Source organism: Capricornis sumatraensis, chromosome 2, assembly GCF_032405125.1.
Source record: "Capricornis sumatraensis isolate serow.1 chromosome 2, serow.2, whole genome shotgun sequence".
Classification (NCBI taxonomy): domain Eukaryota; kingdom Metazoa; phylum Chordata; class Mammalia; order Artiodactyla; family Bovidae; genus Capricornis; species Capricornis sumatraensis.
The window spans coordinates 49,379,444-49,401,394 of NC_091070.1; the positions used below are offsets into that span (position 1 = coordinate 49,379,444).

At 38.4% G+C, this 21,951-nt stretch overlaps 1 protein-coding gene across 2 annotated transcripts in view; it reads left to right on the forward strand.

The window, feature by feature from the left end:
• The first annotated feature begins 62 nt into the window (after positions 1–62).
• TCF12 (transcription factor 12) overlaps positions 63–21,951 on the forward strand; it is a 388,964-nt gene continuing 367,075 nt past the window's right edge. For both annotated transcript variants that reach the window (XM_068964717.1, XM_068964719.1), the window contains exons 1-3: positions 63–266; positions 1,251–1,347; positions 2,260–2,332. In XM_068964717.1, coding sequence (XP_068820818.1) covers positions 1,273–1,347; positions 2,260–2,332 — 148 coding nt within the window. In that variant the 5' untranslated portion in view covers positions 63–266; positions 1,251–1,272. The remainder of the gene's footprint in view (positions 267–1,250; positions 1,348–2,259; positions 2,333–21,951) is intronic.

Below are 21,951 nucleotides of genomic sequence, written 5' to 3' on the forward strand. Positions count from 1 at the left end.
GCCCAGCCGAGCGCGGTGCTGAGGCTGCCTCAGCGAAAAAAATGTCCGCCTGAGGAGACCCACAAGTTCTATTCGGGGGGACCGCCAGCCCGCCCCGGGAGGAAGGGGCGGCCAGGCCCGAAAGCCGCCTCCCCGGCCCGGATCCGAGAGCTCGCGCTGGGCAAAGTGAGCCGAACCGCCGGGAGGTGCAAGGGGAAGCCCGAGCCCGCTCTCCCGGCCAAAGTGAACTTTAATCGAGGTGGTTGGATGCGGAGACGGGGCGGCAGGTAATTGCGGGCCCGCGAGCGGGAGGGGGACGCTGTGGCGGGGCTGGGGGCTGCGGGGCGACGCCGTGTCCCGGCCGGAGCAGAGGCGCCCCCGGCCCTCGCCCCAACTCCGCACCCCTTTGTACAGAAGCGAACCCGGGGTCCTCTCCAAGTTGGGGAGCGGAGTGGGGGTGGAGGCGAGAGTCGCGGACGGCCAGGCCCGCGGGCGGCGCGCTCGGCCTGCGCGCCCGGCTCAGCGCTCGGCAGGGGCTCTTGGGCGCGCGGGAGAGCGGGCTCTTCGGCTACCGAGCCAGGCTCATTGTTAAGCAGCTCCGGGGTCGGCCGTCCGCAGGCAGGGCAGCAAAAGTGGGAGGAGGCCGAACCGCGGGAGGAGGACGCCGGGCGAGAGCGGGACTAGTTGTCGGTGTTTCTGTTTTCTTTTTTAAAACGCCTCTGGGACGCGCGGGGGATGCGTTCCGACCCCCTGGGCCTGCGGGGGACGTCCGGGCGGCGGCGGCAACAGACGCGGGCCTGCGAGCGGCGCGTTCCCTGCAACTTGTCAGTTCTATTGTTGCAGAGCCAGTGAGTCACTTCGCTACTCCCCTCGCCGCCGTTCCGCTCGCTGGATGCCCAATCGCCCCTCACCCCGCCCCTCGAGACCCCCGCCCCGGCCTGGCCCCGCTCGTCGGGCACCCGGCGGCAGCGCGGGGTAGGGGGCGCCGGGGAGGGGGCAGGACGGGCTCGGAAACTTGCGGGAGAGGTGGCGAGTTGCGGGAGCCCCCGCCTCGCTCCCGGGCCGGGCCGGGAAACGCGTGGATTCACGGACCCGTGCGGGCGTCGGGCTCTCCTGCCCCCTGCCCGCGCGGCGGTGGGGAACGAGGAGGGTATTGGAAGTCAGCCTGGCGCTTTTCCTCTTCCTCTACGCTCCTCTCCATCCCCGAACACACTTTGGGCCTCGGCGGTCTCTGGCTTCTCTCTTAGCAGAGCCTCTTTTCTGTGCCTTAGGATCTGTTAAAAGTGGCCGAAGATGAATCCCCAGCAGCAGCGCATGGCCGCTATAGGGACCGACAAGGAGCTGAGCGACCTGCTGGACTTCAGTGCGGTATGAGAGCTTTCCGCGGCATCTTGGGGTTCTGCTGAGGTTTACAGAAAAAGAAAAGGGGGAGAGCGACGTGGAGACTAAGCAGCGTGAACTCCATCTGCTTTGAGCAGTAGTTTTCAGGGCTAGAGTCCAGCTCCCCCAAGTTGGACACCTGAACTTTGATGTAATGTCTAGACTTGCAGATTTAAAACTTTAATGCCAGAGGGGTCATTTGATTTAACCAGTGAAAAGGAGAACAACTTAAATCTTGAGCTTTGGTTGAGTCACCCTCTGACCCTGATGGTTATTAGGGATTTTGAACTTCATATGAAAAAAGAAAATTGTTTTTTTCTTCAACACTCCTAACCATTTCCTTTCCCAAGATGTGGTATAATTTATGGTACCTGAACGATGTTAGTTACAAGAAGCTAGTCAAGGACTAAAATTTCCAGACTTTTGGATTGAACCCTCTTAAGATAAATGTATATGGACTTTAAAAGGTGTATGTGTGTATAAATGTATACATATTATAAGAAGTGTATGTGTGTATATATGTTTGAAATTTTTTTAACATAGGGAAAAATATCACTTGAAATCAAAGAGCCTATTGCCCTTATTTCTAATGGGTTGAATTCGTTTATTAACTCCTTTTACAAAATGAAGATCATTGACCAAAGCTTACCATTTAAACGTAATCTTAGAATCTCTCATACAAGTGACTGGATTTTCAGAACAGAAAATAGCCAGTATTTCCAAATAGTGTGAGGAAATAGTATCACCAAATGTGTTTGCCTCTCTGGATCTGAATGTATATCTCCATTTTTAACTTCTCTCTGAAATACAGTAACTAATTGATAACGCTTGATGAACTTCTGTTTGCAAGGAGTCTAGCAGAATTTCAGGACTAATAGAAATGTTTGGGTTATTTTGCAGATGTTTTCCCCACCTGTTAATAGTGGGAAAACCAGACCAACGACACTGGGCAGTAGTCAGTTCAGCGGATCAGGTAAGATCATGTCTGAAATCAGAAACTCATATGTTGGTGTTACGATACGTTTATGTAGAACAATATGAAGTATTTTAGTATTTTTCCTTATACCATTCTTTAGCGTCTAGTTAAAACTATCAACAAAAACAACAAACCCCAAATGTGGGCTGTACTCCATTGACATTTCTTTGAGAATTTCAATGTGAATTTAAAATATTTTCTTTTCTCTGAATTTTTAAGTTGAAAATCATCTTGTTTGAGTACAGGGGATTGTGTCATGCTTCTGTATTTAGAAAAGTACAAGAAGAAAATGCTCTCTGGTCTATGTATGTTGTTGTTTTGTTTATATGTGTGTGTATTTTAAAATTTTCCTAAATTGTAGCCCATTAGCATTATTAAACCTTTGGAAATAAAGACTTGGTAAAATAATATTACTTAAAATAGTCATATGAAAACTGAAATTGAGTCAAGCAATAATTAGTAAGACATTTTAAAAGATGGCTATTCCTTTGGAAGTCTGCAGGAATTTAACAATTTTGTAGACAGTTATTTAAAATGTTGCAAATAAATGAATAGAAAGTTAGATATACTTTCAAATAACACAGATGATTGAATTCTGTCCTACATTCACATTATAGTAGGATAACATTTAGAATAAGTTAAATTCCTACTCCTACGGTAGTGCTTTGCTCTTTAAATTTACCTCCTGTGTATTTATAACTACTCTGCTCCATTAGTAACATTTATCCCGTATTTCTGAAGAATGCATTTTTCTCTCTATACTCATGATTTAAAAAAATAAATGTTTCAGAAGCAAGGTTCATTCTAGTATAGAAAAGCTCTAATTTTCTGTTTAACTTAGATTGTTCCTTAGTGCTCAGAGATGAGAAAAAAATAATGAAAGCCAAGACAGCATCATCCTAAGAAAACCAGCTGTCAAATCTGTAGGCTGAAACTCAATGTATTTCTTTTTGACTGTTGGTTTTTTCTTTCCCCTAATAAAATGATAGTTGATTTCTTAAATGTGAAAGCAAAACATCAGAAATAGTTAATTTCATAACCAGTTTAACTCTTTTTACCACTCTACATTAAAAATGTTTCTATTTAAAAATCATATACTACTTGAATTTACTAAAATTCATTTTTAATTATGAAATTACAACTTAAAGGAAAAATATAGCATGTTTTACATCTCAAGTAAAATAAAAATGTTTTAGATTTTAAATATTCTAAAGACTAATATTATTCTTAATCAAAAGAATATCATAAAATGTCAGCCAGACCTCAGCTCTTCTCCCACCTCTTATCTGTTTATTGGTAATTGCTTGGAAAGTCATTGTTTTTTTTGAGTCGGGGAGAGAAAATTATTTGTTAATATAAGAAGAAGGCTGTCTTCTCTTTCTTTACTACTGTTTTGAGTACCTGTCAATTTTTGCAGTTGATATACTCAAGAACTTTGAAACTTACTTTGTTGACTGTGTAGTAGATGCTTAGTATATTTCGTTAAATGAGTAATGATATTGCTGTTTCAGATTGGCTTGAATTGTAGAAAATATATGTAACAGACACTGATATCAGGGACATGAGCTTCAGAAATTTGCTATTAGAAATACTTTTCTGTTTGTGAAATAATGTTGACTATGTATTTTTTTTATTTTATAAAATTTAAAAGTATGATGACTTGATGTGTATTACTAGCATGGCACTGGAGCAGTTGTGGGTCCTTTTTGTAGCATGCATTATACAAAGAAAAAATTATTTTTCTACATTGTAGAAGTGTTCATAGTATTTGTTTCTTTGGAGCAGGAAATTTTAAGTTTTAAAACTGTTAGGTTTTGTATCCATTGAAAACGAACTTAAATATTTTTCTGTGTGTGTCTTTTTTAATTTCAGGAAAAAATTATAATTAAAAAAAGCTGTGACCTTTAGTAATTTTGAATGGATTTAGCTTTGGGGAAGGGGAAATTGCAAAGCAGTTATTTTATGTGAAAGTATACCGGGAGATATGGCCTTATAGCCGTTTCTTATCTTAAAGGAAATGTTTAAAAGAAACTGGTATGATAGTATTGTTTTATTTATGTATTTTATTGACACTTTAATAATCTTCTGTCCTGATGTCAAAGGATATGTAATACATCCTAGTGATTGATTATTTGCAATATATAAGGAGCTAAAGATCTGACTTTCCTTCTGAAGACATGACTTAAAGACTAATTACCTTGTTTTTGAAATAACATTTGTAAAATCCCAAGGCTTTGCCTCATGAAAACTGTAAGTGTGTAGTATAATTTCCCTTATTGATTGTCCTTTTTGATGCTGACTTAGTTTCACTGTAAATGCTATAGTATGTGATGTTGTTTTAAAATCTTATTCTGAATGGAAAATATAACTTGTATGATAGCTGACACTTTATCAAAAGTCACCGTGGAAAAGGTTAATGTATATTTTCTATTACTTATTTGTCTTGACAATAAGTAATATGTCAAAAAATATGGCAATAAAAATTAGTCATAATTTTTATTTTTTCGGCAAGGGTGTTAATTTTCTTTGCATTATAATAAGACAGAACTTGTCCACTTGATAGTATAGAATCTCCGAGGTATTCTTATTGTGACCTTGAGAGAGGGGCTTCTTTTTGTAAGAGTCAAAGGTGAGGCACTTTATAGGACAACACTGTCCTATTAGGGAAAGCTTGTTGAAAGGATTGACAAAGTGGAAATAGTTCGGTGTTTAAATTCGCTCTCCCCTCCAACTTTAGGTCTTGAGTGTGTAGAACTAAATTGTGATATTGGGCTTAGATTTTAGTGGTTTAAATATTTACATGATAGCTGAAAGTTTTCCTTTGTTAGTTTTTGAATCCAAGTCATAAGAGGTGTCCAAAGGAAGTGGGATACATTTGTTTTGTAAGCAACCTATACATATTGAGTCCGTTTCTCATATTTCCATCTAGAAAGTTATTTTAGCTAGCAAGTAAAGCTTTCACTTTTCTTTGTTCAAATCAGACTTTTGTAACACTATAAATTTCTTCTTGCTGAAGATTTTTGGAAAGAATTATAAGAACTATTTTTCTAGCTCTTAATTTTTAAAAGGGATGCAGGATTTCATTTTTTTGGGGGGTATTTTCGTATGTACATACAGATTTTTTGAAAATATCGATAGAGGGGCAGAAAAATGAATTCTCATTAAATTTCTCCTCAGTTTTTTAAATTAAACTTTTTGTTTTGAGATAATTGTAGATTCATACGCAGTTGTAAGAAACAATTCAGAGATCCCACTTGCACTTTACCATGCTTCTCACAATGGTAACATCTTGTAAAACTATGGTACAATATCACAGCTAGGTTTCTGGCAGTGATACAGTCAAGATACAAGAGCAGTTTCGTCATCACAAAGATTCCTGATGTCCTGATGTTTCCCTAATGTAGCTTTATCTGTTTTTAAAGTAATTTGAAAAGAAAAAAAGGGAAAAATTAGTCAATACTTACTCAGATTGCCACAGCATTATTCAAAATATCAAAAAAAAGAACACCAAAGTTTTACCAATGTATTTTTTAACTGAATTGTAAATATAAGTAGGAATGGTAATTTTAAATGTGAAACTAGGTTTGGGTTTTTCACTTAAGGTATTATAAACTTATGAGTAGGATATGTTTCATATTATGTACCTATCAGTATTGAAATTTGTTGACTCCGGTGTGTAGTCTTAAAGACTTACTCAAATTTAATACTGCTATTTGGATAACTGAGCCATGTTAGACATTTGCTTCTGGCACGCTGTAATGATCAGTTAAAGTAACTGCAGAGTCAGCAGGCATATGAAGAAAAATACAATATTTTAGGATAAATATAGTCTATTGTTAAGCAGCTTATTTAAAAGTTAAGTAGTAAAGGAGTTTTTTTAGAGAATCTGTATATGAAAATATAATCTTAGAGAACAAAAATTAGATACAAGATTATAACCATGAGTATTGTGTGTTTTTAGGAGTAGTTCCTATAGAGTTAAGTAGTCATGGCTTATAATGGATTTGGAAAGCAGTTTGATTAGGTCACAGTATTTTAGAGGCTTGGTTTTACAGTGAGCCATACCTTTGATTAATTATTCCTGTTTTCATTAACAGTTTAAATACAAATTCAACTTTCTTTTATTCTATCTTTTGGTTTGTGTTTTTATTTGAGTTTTAAAATCATTCTCTTGGATAGGAAGATTGCTATTGTTATTTATTGTTATTACTATTGCTGTTGTAAAAAAGATGAAGATTGCTGCTATTATTTAGTCACTAAGTCATGTCTGACTCTTTTGCAACCCCATGGACTATAGCCTACCAGGCTTCTTTATCCATGTGATTTCCCAGGCAAGAATACTGGAGTGGGTTGCCATTTCCTTCTCCAGGAAATCTTCCTGACCCAGGGAGCCAACCTGGGGAGCAAATCTACATCTTCTGCATTAGCAAGCGGATTCTTTACCACTGAGTCACCAGGGAAGCCCAAAGATGAAGATACTCAACTTTAAATTTAAACACAGTTGTTTTCATTTTCACATTTTATATTTAATGGGGTTATATACAGTAATTTCTTTTTTTATATGTATATTCTTTTTATTTTTTAAAAGTATTTTTTAAAGTATTTATTTATTTGGGCATTGGGTCTTAGTTGCAGCAAGTAGGATCTTCCTTTGTTGTGATGCATGGACTCTAGTTGTGGTACATGGGCTTCAGAGCACTCTGGCTCAGTAGTTGTGGCTCATAGGCTTAGCTGCTCTCTGGCTAGTTCCCAGACAAGGGATTGAACCTGGGTCCTCTGCATTGGAAGGCAGATTCTTAACCACTGGACCATCAGGGAAATCCCAGTAATTTCTTATTAAAGCCAAATAGATTTTTTTGTTCTTGAACAATTGATAATCATGTGTGGAATGCCATTGTCTTCCTACTGTTGCCAAAGACTGGAATGACTTTCCACAAAAGAGTAAAATAACACTATTAGAAAAACTCTCCTGAAAAAAAAGTAGTTTCTGGCCAGTGTGTGGGATAATTAAAAAAAAAAAAAAATTCATAGGACTGCTTTTGGGTATTGCTTGAATATGGTTTTTTGGAAAGGAATGTTGAAATTTGAATCTAATGCTTTTGTGCTTATAGAATAAAATGAAAAGAAGATGGACATTTAAATATATCAGTTAGAAAGACTTTCTGCTTTGTTAAATAGTTGAGCCATATTCATCTTAGATTTATCAATTAAACCCATATTTATTTAGTATTTGCATATCTTGGTATTCTCCTAGCTTTTGGGAAGGTGCAAATGGAGAAGGATATAGAGAAAAGGGGGAGGCATTTCATTAGATAGATAGATAAGATAAAAATATGAGGCAGATAAATATCTGTAACAAAAAGTGTCAACAGTTGCACATCAGTGTAGATTATATTGAGTCCATAAGAATAAGGATGTGCTGAGGAGTGAGGGGACTGGTTTAAAGATAAATCAGAAGTGTTGCATTTTGAGTTGACTTTAAAGGAGATACAAAAAATGAGTTAGAGAAGACCTGTCCTCCCAAATGTCCTCCTTCTCATTAACAGAGACCTGGAAATGGGAGGCTTGCTTCAAGGGCCTGTGTATGTACAATTCAGGGAAAGAGAAACTGATTTTTATTGATGACAGCTCCTGTACTCCTAGAGGAGCTCATGTTTATATACTGCATGGGTTCAAATCTAACCATTGCTATTTATGAGCTGGTGATCTTGGTTACGTTTCTTACCCTTTTTATGCTTCTGTTTCTTAACCTGTAAAAGCCTCATGAATGTTAACTGAGTTGATAGAAGTAAAGCTCTAGAACAGTATCTGGCACATAGTGAACTGTGGCGAAGTGAATTGTTAGTGGTGAGGCAATAAAATAAGGAAAGCATTTACTTACTCAGGAGGCTATTGTGCTAATCTCTGGTATAAATTTGGACCTGGTATTAGCATAGGAAGTAGAAAGGAAAAATACCAGAAGAAAAGAAAGGATTGACAGAATTTGAAGGATTGGATTTCTGTAGGTAAGAAAAATGACTTTTGCAGTTCTGGTAAAACTGGAAGATTGTTGTGCTGGAAGAAAAAAAAAAAGATGATCTCTTTTGAGCATTTTAAATTTCACATGGCCTGGGACTCTTGCTAATTTGGGGATTTATGAGAATAGAGTGCTGCAGGATGAGTTAAAGATTTTGGTTTTAAAAAAGCTATTTTCTGCCTATAAAATTAATACATAATCATCATTGAAAAAAGTTAGAACAGAAGAAGCAATAGGTGGGGGAAGACATTCATTATTTTACTATTGAGTAGTTTTTACAATTTGATTTATTTCCTTCTAGTCTTTTTTTCCCCTGTTGTATGTTTGCAACATCGTGAACTTACTGATAGTTTCATTTCTTGTCCTGCTTTTTTATTTCACATGATGTTATGAACATTATCTCATATTCTTAAAGATTCTTCATTAGTTCGGTCGCTCAGTCGTGTTCAACTCTTGCGACCCCATGGACTGCAGCACATCAGGCTTCCCCATATATCACCAACTCCTGGAGCTTGCTCAAACTCATGTCCATTGAGTCAGTGATGTCATCCAACCATCTCATCCTCTGTTGTCCCCTTCTCCTCTTGCCCTCAGTCTTTCTCAGCATCAGCGTCTTATCCAGTGAGTCAGTTCTTTACATCAGGTGGCCAAAGTATTGGAGTTTCAGCTTCAGCATCAGTCCTTCCAATGAATATTCAGGACTGATCTCCTTTAGAGTTGACCGGATTGATCTCCTTGCAGTCCAAGGGACTAGCAAGAGTCTTCTCCACAGTTCAAAAGCATCAAAAAAGATTCTTCATAAACTCCCTTAAAAACTGTTATTACATGGGATGGATAGAGTGTAACTTATCAAATCATTTCTCATACTGCTTGATGCTTAGAGGGTCTGTTGATTTGCTTCTTGGTATTATAAAAAATATGATAGTGAATACCTTTTTGTACATCCATACATTTTTATCTGCACTTCAGTTTCCTTTGGCTAGGAGGTGGAGATTTGGGGTTTTATTCCTATAAGTAAAGCTAAGTGAGTGTATACCCTAGGGAAAGATCAAGGATTGATGGTAATGGTGGAGTTAAATATATAAAATTAGTTACTTTGGTTGATTATTTATTATTTTATAGATGGAGTGTTTGATGACATTTGGTGCAGATTTGTATTTGTATATAATTTGATTGTGTGGTGACTGGAGGGAATTCTTGTCATTCTTTGAGCTATGCTTGTTGAAATGGAGTGGAATCTAGTTGGATTGTATACATTTCTGATATGTCTACTGTTTGTTCTCTCTGTTTTTTGTTACTTTTGGATACAAAAGCATCCAAGTGTTACTCTGTGCATTCCATCTTTCAAGTTGTGTAAAGTTCTTCACTTTTTTCCTCTGATGGTGAAGGGAGTGGAGTGAGTCGGCATGATTGTATTTAATGTAGAAAATGTGAGAGAGCCCTTGAATTCTTGGCATTTTATAAGAGAGGCAGTGGAGTATAGTGGGAAGAATTGGTCTCAGGAGCCAGATGACTAGATTGGAACTTATTAGCTGGGCCCTGGAAAAGTCATTTAAATGATCTGAGCATACTTTTTTCCTTTGTGGAGAGTGAATGATAATGCTTACCATCAGAATCCATATGAGGATCAAATAAGATCTCTGTATATTGCTTACTGTACTATGCAGCTTCAAAAATGGTAGCTGCCATTGTTATGGTACCCTCTTAAGTAATACTAATGTAATATTAATTATTAATAGTAATAATTATAACCAGCTGTATAGCCAGTGTTTATTGAGCTGTTATCATATGCTAGGTACTATGCTAAGCTGTTTATAGGCATTATCTCATTTTGCTTTGGGTAAAATGCAATATTTATGGTGGTAGATAGGGTGAAGAAATGCCCATCAAGGACAGCATGTCAGAGTTGCTTTTTAGTGCCATAAAATTGTACATGTTAAAATTCTAAGAAGATATCAGGCAGAAGAATAGTTTTGAAAGGTCATTCATTTCAGTTCATTCGGGTCGGACTCATTGCAACCCTATGGACTGCAGCATGTGAGGGTTCCCTGTCCATCACCAACTTGCTAAAACTCATGTCCATCGAGTTGGTGATGCCTTCCAACCATCTCATCCTCTGTCATCCCCTACTCCTCCCACCTTCAGTCTTTCCCAGCATCAGGATCTTTTCCAGTGAGTCAGTTCTTCACATCAGGTGGCCAAAGTATTGGAGTTTCAGCTTCAACATCAGTCCTTCCAATGAATATTCAGGACTGATTTCCTTTAAAATGGACTGGTTGGATCTCCTTGCAGTCCAAGGGACTCTCAAGAGTCTTCTCCAACACCGCAGTTCAAAAGCATTAATTCTTTGGCACTCAGCTTTCTTTATGGTCCAACTCTCCCATCCATACATGACTACTGGAGAAACCATAGCTTTGACTAGACGGACCTTTGTTGTCAAAGTACTGTGCTGAGTTTTAGTATGCGGTCTAAGTTGGTCATAGCTTTTCTTCCAAGGAGCAAGTGTCTTTTTAATTTCATGGCTGCAGTGATTTTGGAGCCCAAGAAAATAAAGTCTTGTCACTGTTTCCATTGTTTCCCCATCTGTTTGCCATGAAGTGATGGGACTGGATGCCATGATCTTAGTTTTTTGAAGGTTGAGTTTTAAGCCAGCTTTTTCACTCTCCTTTTTCACTTTCATCAAGAGGCTCTTGAGTTCTTCTTCACTTTCTGCCGTAAGGGTGGTGTCATCTGCATTTCTGAGGTTATTGATATTTCTCCCAGCAATCTTGATTCCAGTTTGTGCTTATCCAGCCTGGCATTTCACATGATGTATTCTGCATATAAGTTAAATAAGCAGGGTGACAATATGCAGCCTTGACATACTCCATTCCCAATTTGGAATCAGTCATTGTTTCATGTCCAGTTCTGACTGTTGGCTTCCTGACCTGCATATAGATTTCTCAGGAGGCAGATCAGGTGGTCTGGTATTACCATCTCTTGAAGAAATTTTCAATACAGTCAAAGGCTTTGGTGTAATCAATAAAGCAGAAGTAGATGTTTTTATGAAATTCTCTTGCTTTTTCTATGATCCAGCAGATGTTGGCAATTTGATCTCTGGTTCCTTTGCCTTTTCTAAATCCAGCTTGGACATCTGGAAATTCATGGCTCACAAACTGCTGAAGCCTGGCTTGGAGAATTTTGAGCATTACTTTACTAGTGTGTGAGATGAATGCAATTGTGCGGTAGTTTGAACATTCCTTGGTATTGCCCTTTTTTGGGATTGGAACGAAAACTGACCTTTTCCAGTCCTGTGGCCACTGCTGAGTTTTCCAAATTTGCTGCCATATTGAATGCAGCACTTTCACAGCATCACCTTTTAGGATTTGAAATAGTGCAACTGGAATTCCGTCACCTACACTAGCTTTGTTTGTAGTGATGCTTCCTAAGGCCCACTTGACTTTGCAATCCTCTACAATGTGAAGTGCTCTTCAGGCACTCTATCATTAGGTGCCTAGTAACCTTACCTTTATGTTTTTGTAGCTGATTTCTTCTTAATACTATTATTTTATGGACTACATATTGTATAATGCAGAATGGTGAATAGAAATGTGTATACTTATTAAAACCTTTTTCCGTGTTAATATCACCACTTGGATAAAGCGTTTTCTCTATATTCTGTCTCTAGCTGCTTGAAAATTTTCTTTTCTGGAGTGAAGTGTAGTCTAAATAAATTAATAAATTAAAAATGATGTGACCTGAGAGGATAGAATAGCTGGGAGACAGGTTGGATAGAATGTTAGGAGTCTGTGGGGTAGAGCTTCTTCAGTTTTTTCTTAATAGCAGAGAAGGAGCATAAACTTCCCTGATAGCCTGAAGCAGCACATTTTACGTGAGCAGAAGAAATCTTAAAAGCCTTCATGTGCATTTTACTTTGTATTCCCTAGCACAGACATATTTGTTGTAATATAATTGTGTTTTAATTAATCATTGAGTAAAACTGAAGTTGTAGGAAGATGCATTGAGTACAGCTTATGACATCACCTTCCTCTTGTCTTCGTTATAGTATCTTTAGGGGTAGTGGCTGGAGTGGAATGGATGCAGCCCTATGCTATCCTTTGTTTTGTGAGAAGGCCAGCCTTAGAGTTTCTTCTTTGGCTGTTATTGGTCCTGGGTCTTTTCTGGTTGCCACAGAAATCTCTGAAAAAGAATTGTTACACTGGTTGGGAGTGGTTTTGGTAGGGAGGAAATTGTTATTCCATAAGCAAAGCACAGAGAGATTTGTTTTAATACATGTAACTGTCATTTGAACCTCTGTTTTCTTTTTCTAGCCAGATCATCCTGTAATTTTTCTGCATACCCTTGACTTGAGAAGAAAATGTATGTTTTTACAGACAGAGCTTTGGTTTTTTAATCCATGTTTAAAATGTGCTCTCACGTGTTCCAGGTTAAAAATGTGCTCTCATAAAGACCATGGTGAGTCATCCAAGCTACTATAAGCTGATTGGGGACTTAAAGATTGCACAGAAATGAAAACGGATTAGGGATTGGTTACTAATTTTTATTGCATTGAATAGTGATTCAGGGATAAAACCTTTAATATAAAATAACATTTTGAGATAAGGCACAGGACAGAAACACTACCTTTCTTAAGAAACAAAAGACTACCATACTTTATCTTTGGCTATTGCAAATGAAAAAAACTGGCTCAAGATGTCATTTTCTCAGATCTGTTTCAGATATTAAGAAAGTGCATGAATTTGAACTGAGGGAATACTCTTGAATTTGGGAAATTATTCCAGTACTCCAAAGGAAGTCTTTTTGGAAGTAGCCTCCCTCACAAGTTGTTGATTTGTTTTCTTCTGGTGGTTTTGCTGGTGAGCCGTTGTGAGGCTTTTAAATGAGCAGGATTACCTCATGATGACTCTCCCACCACTTCATTGGTGGTTAGAGAATGCAGATTGAACTTAATATGATCACACAACTCCAGTCAATGAGCAGGTGTGCTGCTGTTCTCAGCAAGAGTGAGTGAGTGGTAGGGTACCACGGGGAACCTTGCTTGGAGGGAATACAGTCATCGGCCTCTTGGTCCTGGGGTGTGTGTTCTTTTGAGATTGTTGGGAATAAATGAAAGGTTTGCTGTGCCACTAGGTTTGTTTGGCTCACTTTGGATTTATGGCAGAAGCATGATTTGGCCTCAGGTTAGAGAATCTGAGTTTATATGGGCATTCATAAATAAGGGATGAACTTTGTTTAGTTCTCCTGAGTGAGGACGTCCTCTCTGGTTTTTGCTATTTGGAAACCCTACTGTATCCAACTGACTTTGACCTACTTAGGCTTTGGAAAATGTTTTTCAGTGTTGGTTCTGATTTGGAATAAAGTTAAAGGGGGAGGTTGGTTGTTGCATGTTGAATCTCTTCGTCACAACTTATAGACAACTTGAATTGATTATGCTTTTCCAACTAGGCAAGTAATAGATTCATTTAAAGACTTTATTAAATATCCTAAATGTCTCTTACTTAACCATCAACTAGTTCTGTTTATTCTAGGTGATAGCATAGTTTGTTTATTATATGTCAAGACCACCTTTCATCTGCCAAAGGTTCACAGTCACTAATCTGCCATTTTGACATCCAAAAAGAACTGAGTCAAAATTTTCCTTTTAAATTCAGCATAAACTATTGTAGTGGCAAATACAATCTTTTCTGAAGGGAAGTCATTGACATTCCCTATTTTTCTAGTTGGAGCTTCCCTGCTGGCTCAGTGGTAGAGAATCTGCCTGCCAATGCAGAAGACACAGGTTTGATCCTTGCGTCAGGATGATCCCCTGGAGAAGGAAGTGGCAACCCACTCCAGTATTCTTGCCTGGAAAACCCCATGGACATAGGAACCTCGCTGTCGGGGTACAGTCCATGGGATCACAAAAGAGTTGGACACGACTTAGCGACTAAAAAACAACAGTTTTCCTACTTATTATATAATTACCAGGTTCTGGGGATGATGTAACATACAGCATATATACTCTTTCTTTTCTAAAATGTGAAAAACGGAATTCTAAAACCCACCTGGCTCCATGGATTTCTGAAAAGGTATTACAGACCTCCCTTTGTGTGTGTGTGGATGTGGGAGTGAGTGGATATGGGTGTGTGTGTGTGGGAGTGAGAATTAACCTCCCTCCCTCCTTCACTGTTGTTTTCAACTCAAAAATTTCTTTTTTGGACTAAAACTCTGTAAGACTAGAGACTGAATTATTTTAAATACAGAAAAAAAATTGTAGTGGACTTGCTAATATAAAAGGAAATTCTTCTTGTAATACAGCCTTTTTGGACTGAGCTTTGTGCTTTGAGGTGTTTGCCTTATATATTGTTTTAGGAAATCAGTTTTTATTTTGAGTAGGGATAAGCTTTTTATCTTTTGGGCTAAGGAGTGTAGTGATACTTGCCTGGACATTTTGCATGGAAATTTTCAGTGTGCTAATAGAAATGTTCTTATATATATAATATATATAAAACCAGGTAAGAAATAGTTACGTATATATACACATGTATATAAAACTAGCTGCCTATGATTGTGTGCAAGAGAAAGCCTCAGCCCTGGCCCATATCCAAGTTTAACAGTGTGAGAACAAACAAGAAAATCCCACCAAGCCATATGCATGAAGAAAAGGAGGTGCTAAGGTTAGTTTCATAGAGGACAGGCAACAAAACCAGTCTTTGGTAGTTTTATTCTTTCCTGTTATATCGGTTAAAAGGTTCGTAGTGTGATGTTTCAGAAAAGGCGATGGCACCCCACTCCAGTACTCTTGCCTGGAAAGTCCCATGGACGGAGGAGCCTGGTGGGCTGCAGTCCATGGGGTCGCTGAGGGTTGGATGTGACTGAGCGACGTCACTTTCACTTTTCACTTTCACGCACTGGAGAAGGAAATGGCAACCCACTCCAGTGTTCTTGCCTGGAGAATCCCAGCCTGGTGGGCTGCCGTCTCTGGGATCACAGAGTCGGACACGACTGAAGCGACGTAGCAGCAGCAGCAGCAGCATGATGTTTATTCCTGCAGTGTACTCGTTAAAGGCATCTTCATTAAAAACAAATTGTGATTCTGATGAGTGGATGAAGTTTTCCTCAGGAGCCTGTCATTGGCTTAGTGCTATTATTGTTTAATGTAGCTATGAAAGTAGCAATGAAGGGAGTGTGTAATAAACTAGTCCTTGTGTATCTGTTGTTTTGAGAGTCAGGTCAATTGGCTATCCTGACTTTTCTGGTTCCCTTGCAAACCTGTTTCCTGTAGCATTACCAGTGTTACTGTCTGAAGAATCCTTACATAATATTGAATAATTAAATTGACATAAAGTTTGTAGAGGTTTGAGATACCCCGTTGTGGGAACACAGAACAGGCTACACAGCTCAGGTTTGTCTTGCCTTCGTATTTATTTAACCTCTCTTGTCAAACTTCAGTTGTTGCCAAAGTGAATAGAGTATTGCCAGCCTGAGACTGACACTTGCTGAACAAGTTAGATAGCAGTGGGACTTTGCCCAGTGAATGATTCAGGGAATGAGAAGAGTCTTAATATTTAAAAGAAAATCAATAATGATGAACGTACTTCATAAATATTTACCCATTCACTATTTACTTCATAATTCTTGTAGGAAGTTGGTAAGTGTTCATTTTACAGAGGAAGTAGAGAAATCAACAGTGATATACATTTGCCTGTGGTTTCTTATTGCCCCTCAGGAGTAGCAGACTGATCAGTTGTAGTTGCACCTGCACTGATACCAATCTACACCAGAATACGGTTTGTCAGGAGGAATTTAATATCTCTAGAAATCGTTAAAATTTGTTCTTATAACTGGAGGCTTAAATGGTGCCAAGTTGATAATCTTCAAAAGAAAGTGCTTCAGGATTTATTTATTGTTAAAATGATAATCAAAAGCCTCCATAAAATAAAACTCTTCTTGTTGGTATTACACAATATTAAATATAAACAACTACAGTCTGAAATGTCTTTAGGAGAGTTTCTTCTTTTTGCGTGTGGTCCTCTCTTGTTCAGCTGTTGTCAGCCTTTGTGCTTTGGGAAGAAGATGAAATCTGATCGTTACAAGATACTGGAATATTCACAGGTATTATTTAGTTGAGGCCATAGAAGAGAATGGTTGTTTCACAGTGTAGAAAATTCTTTATTTTCACTTCCTCCTTTTAAAAGATTTAGTGTTTATTTAGTTATAAAGGCAAGTAAAAGCAGATAGAAAATAGTTATTCCAAGGTAGTTTAAAATATTATTAAACATGTAGAAGAGGTTTTAATGGAAGTTGTTGAAATTTAATTTTGGCAACAGACTTTTCAAAGCAGTAAAATGAAAAGATATATTTGAGAGGGTGGCAGTCTAGTGAGTTTTATATTTTTATTTTAAAGTAGACTGGGCTTTCATTTTGTTGAAGCACATTTGTAGGCATAGGAGAGAATATGTTAATGTGCTGTTTTTTATTGGTCTATGTAGAATGGTTTGTTCACTTTAAGGTGGTGGAGAACGGAGACAGTCATGTTGTGATATGCTGGAAAGGGGAGGGGTTTGAAGTCACAACGTTTGGTTCCTTGTTGGTGTTATCATTTATCAGATTTGTGATCCTACAACAGTATGTTAAACTCTGTTTATTTTATGTCTAAAATGAGGAGAATAAAAATACTGCCTAACGGTTGTGATAGTGATCAAATTAAATAATTTTTATGGAAATTATTTCTAAAATGTGGAGGTTTGTGATTCTGTTCTAATTTTAGTTGTTGTTCAGTTGCTACCTCCTGTCTGACTTTTTGTGACCCCGTGGACTACAGCACGCCAGGCCTCCCTGTCCCTCACCATCTCCCAGAGTTTGCCCAAGTTCATGTTCATTTTGTTCACATTTGCCCAAGTTTGCCCAGGTTCATGTCCATTGAATTGGTGATGCTGTGGAACTGTCTCTGTACTAAGGTACTACAACCATAATCCTTACTGATATTAGTTGTCTTACAATGTTGGGTGGCATAGCAACTCTTGAAAGGTTTCCAAGCTCACAAGTTTATGGGCAATGAGTGACTGTTCTTGCAAAACTTCATTTCTGACAGTCAGTTTAGGTCAGGTGATCGAGAAGGATGATCATCTAAGGAACTGCCTTACAGTAAGGACCCCTCAGAATCTCAGAATTCCTCAGATGAATTTTTTCTCTTTTTGGTTAGATGAGGGAAGTTAAAGCAATAAAGTAAACTTTGGTGTATCTCCATTAGTAACTTTGAGTCTTGTATTTTCACCTTAGTTTTAAATGCTTGTTGAGGATCTGTTGTAGTGACAGTGTTAACCCTAGGCTTAAGCAGGGTGGCAGCTGTATGGTTCTTAGGAAAGTTTTTGCTTTGTTTGATGAGCAGTTATCCGAACAAAATTTTAGTGTCAGTAAGAGTTAACCTTTTGAAGATTTTGAAGTACTGAATGTGGTGGCCTTTGTATACTTCTGAGTGAGGATGAGAGGATGCAAGGGTGAAATTGGGAAATACAGGTGGAACTGCTATCTTCTGTGTGCCTGTGCTTGAGGCAGGAAGGGCTAGCTTAGTCTTACCCAGAAAGGGCCGGGACACTGTGTGCTGCTGCTTCTGTTTGCGTGCTCTTTGTGATCAGGAAAGATGGGGCTTCCCCAGGCCCTGTGCTGTCCCTTTCCAATGAGTGTGCTTGTCTGGACATACAAAACCCCTAGGCTACTTTTTATTGGGAAATAGTGAGGTTTTTACTTATGCTGTGTATGTATGTGTTAATGGGATTGTATTGTTTGGAACTTTTCACTTTATTTTAAAGAAAGAAATCAGCAAATTCAGGAACCCAGAGACAGTGTGGCTGTTGGGGTGGTTTTGATGGAGGCTGTGTACTGGTGAACTTCATTGGAGCTATTTTCTGATTTTTCTTTAGGAGAAGATAATGGCTGGGTTTAGGTGAGCGGGGTTATAGGATGATTTGACATTTCATTTGACTGATGTCAGGAAAACTTTGGGGCTTTCTGGTTGTAACAGTTCCTATTCCATCTTGAAAGATCTGTGTTAAATTGCAGTGATGTGAGAGTAGATGATAGGTGAAACAGAAAAACTGTGGACCTTGGGAATGGATAGTTAGGTTTCTAAATATAATCTCTAAGAACGCTGGGCCAGGTGAAGTAGCTTGCTTTCCTTTCATGGGTATTTCATGGCTTTTGCATTCTTGTTGCTACCCCTGGAATCTGTTACTTCACTGCTGGATGTCACAGTAGTCTCCTTACTTGGCCCCCTTATTGCCATTTGCTCTGTTTTATTCTGCTCAGGCTGCCATAACAAAATAATACAGGCTGAGTGATTTAAACAACAGCAATTCATTTTCCAACAGTTCTGGAAATTGGAAGTCTGAGATCAGGGTATTGACATTGTCAGGTTCTGATGTGAACTCTTCCTGGCTTATAGGCTCTCTTCTTGCTGTGTTCTCACGTAGCCTTTCCTCAGTGTGTGCATGACAGGAGAGGAGGGAGAGAAAATAGTATGGTGTCATTTTCATGGGTGTGTGCTAAGTTGCTTCAGTAGTGTCTGACTTTGTGACCCTGTGGGTTGTAGCCTGCCAGGCTCCTCTGTCCATGGGATTCTCCAGGCAAGAATACTGTGGAGTGGGTTGCCATTTCCTTCTCCAAGGGATCTTCTTGACCCATGGATCAATCCTGCATCTCACTGTGTCTCCTGCTTTGGCAGGCAGGTTCTTTACCACTGGTGCCACCTGGGAAGCCCAGTGTTGTCTTACAAGGGCACTAATGCCATTGCAGGGGCCCCAGCCTCATGACCTCATTTCATCCTAATTACCTGTCAAAGGCCTCATTCCAAATATTGGCTTCAGTAGATGAATTTGTGGGAGGGAGATGCAAATGTTTAGTCCAAAACACAATCCTCATATCTTTAAAACATCTTTCTCCTATGGTTTTTCTCAGTCTATATTTGTTCCCTGTTGGGTATCAAAACAAACAGAAACTCCACCTTGGCATTTAGGTTCTTTAATAATGTGATAGAAACTTACTTGAGCCAGTTTTACACTCAGTAAACTTCCCAATCTGAATTGTATGGTTCAGTTGCACTGGTTTTTTTACCTGACTTCCTGCCTCTAGTTTTTTTTTTTTTTTTCTTACTAACTGGAATACTTACTTGCTGTTTTTGTGTCTTTTTAACCCCCTTTCTTTCATGAAATCTTTTCCAGCCGTTTTGGTTCATAATTTTCAAAAAATATGGCTTCCAGATATTTAAAGGATATTTGGGTAAAGGAAAATACTAGTTCTTTTTTGCTCCTGAAGGCAAAGCTAAAGCTATTAAAGTGGTTATGACCAGTAGATCTTTGATTCCAGCCAGTTACTGTAGCTAGACAGCTAATGGGTTAGCCCTATAAATTTAAAAGAAGACTGAAGACTGCTTTTTGTGAGTATTGAACAAAGGAGTTCTGTTTTAGAATATATGTATCTTAGATTATATGCTTTCTGAGAGCAAAAATAGTGTTTTACACTTGTAGTTCTGCAAAATACCTTGCTTTTAGGTCAAGTACCTGGTGATTGACTATTTTTAGGTTTGGGTATATGTGATAGATTGGTGGAAAGAAAGATTAAATCCCCTAAATTAAATTTCTTAGATTAAATGCCCTGATTTGCATTTTTCGCTAGGATCAGCTTCATGGGGAAGTTTTAAGGGAGCACTGGATTTGTGTGGATTAGCTGACCAGAGACCTGTGGTGTTCATTTATTAGTATGTTTCACCTGTTCTCTTATTTCTTCTGAGAATATCTTAGCTCATCCACAACCCCACATTTAAACATCAAGGATGAGCAGGAAGTGGCCAAGTGGTAAAGCCATTGAGGTTGTATGTGAGTACAGCTGTCTCTACTGAACCACAGCCAGCCCTAACTCTGAAGAGCAAAGAGAAGTGATACTTTCATAGTGTTTTCTTTTCTCAAGGCATGTGTCATTTTTGTTCTTTAGTAACTTCATATTGTGGGAAGGATGGCCTCTCTGCTACTGACCTTGATTGGGTAGAGGAGCTCTGTTGTATGAGGGCCAAAAGGAACCATTCTGTCACAATCTGGAAACCACTAGGTAGCCAAAACCTTGGAAGTGATACTTTTCCTACAGTAACCTGGATTTTTGCCAATTGAATTGAACCACAGAAGAGAGGTTATATGACCTAGCATTAAAATAAATGTGGGGAAACATCTGTAAGAGCAGAAAAAAGGTAATCTTAATGGAACTGAGTCTATCTGCCTGCTTAATTTGTAGAGGAAAGGTGAATGATCACCTTTTACTTAATGCTTCTAAAATCATCCTCAGATTTTTGGGCCAAAAGCTGTTTTTTGTCAACTGTAGAGAATATGTTGTCTATGTGTTTTGAAATTAGACTGCAAACCTCAACATGAAGTCTTTGGAAATTGTGTTTTTTATTTTTATTTTTCATTAAGCCAGGAGAATTGAATTGGCCAGTCTAATGTAATTTGGAGCTAAAATGTTACCCTTGTATGTGGAATTTGGGAGAATCTTGTTTTGAGGGAAACATCAATAGAAAGCGAAGGAGTTTTGCCAGGAGAGATCTAGGGCTATATCAAATTGGAGATGTGATCTTTGTGATGAAGATGGTAAAAATTCTCATTGCATTAATCTGCCTCAGAATAAATACTGTCCATTGTAAGCATCTCACTGACTTCAGACCACTTTATCTGAGATAATGAGATAGTGGCTCTGAGATTCTCAGCTCTTATTTAGCTTACCTCTGAAATGTACAGAATATATTGCCTTGCTTTAGTCTATTTATTTATTTCGAAAAGAAACTGTCATTGCTTGTGAAATCTGCAAATTTTTGAGATGCCACCTTTACAGACTTGAGATTGATTTTTAGGTCTCTGAAAGTGCCCATTTGCTCCCTGTGAAAGGAGCAGGTTTGCATTTATTCAGTGAGTCTAAGATGAGGTAATTGGTATTTTTATGATTTGAATGGTGGCTTTGTATTTTTGAATTTTATGAAACAAAGCTGTGTTTGTAAACACATTTCAAAAATATAAATGACACTTTGGTGAAGATGTTCACTGAATAGCAAGAAAGTTCAGGAAAAAAGGGAGCTTTTGTTAACATTTAATAATAATCTAACTGTTTTCATTGACTATCTCACTGATTAAAGAGTACCTGATTTTTAGAATTTTTTGTATTGCAGATAATCCTGAGACTGGGTTGTGGTAGGAAAAAACTTTTTTGCTATCCAGTACTCCTATACTAAGTTGGATTTTTCAGCTATGGTCTTGGTTTAGAAGAATGTATCATAAGCAGTGTATTTCAGTGTAAGTATCATCTTGGGAAACTCTAGGAAAGCATTTTTTAGTACTCTGATATAAGATGAACAAGTTGCCGTGGTATTGGATGAGTAACACAGAAGTATTTTGGTATGGCTCAGCTGGTTTAGGTATAAATAATCAGTGTAAAAGTGTTCAGGAAAATCCAGAGTTGAGTCTTCCGAGATTGTAAAATGAACTGGTTGGTTAATTTTATATTCCATTCCAGTTTATTCTTTTAAAGGCTTGTTGACCTTTGAATGAAGTTTTCTGTACTGTTATGGAAGTACTGTTTCCAG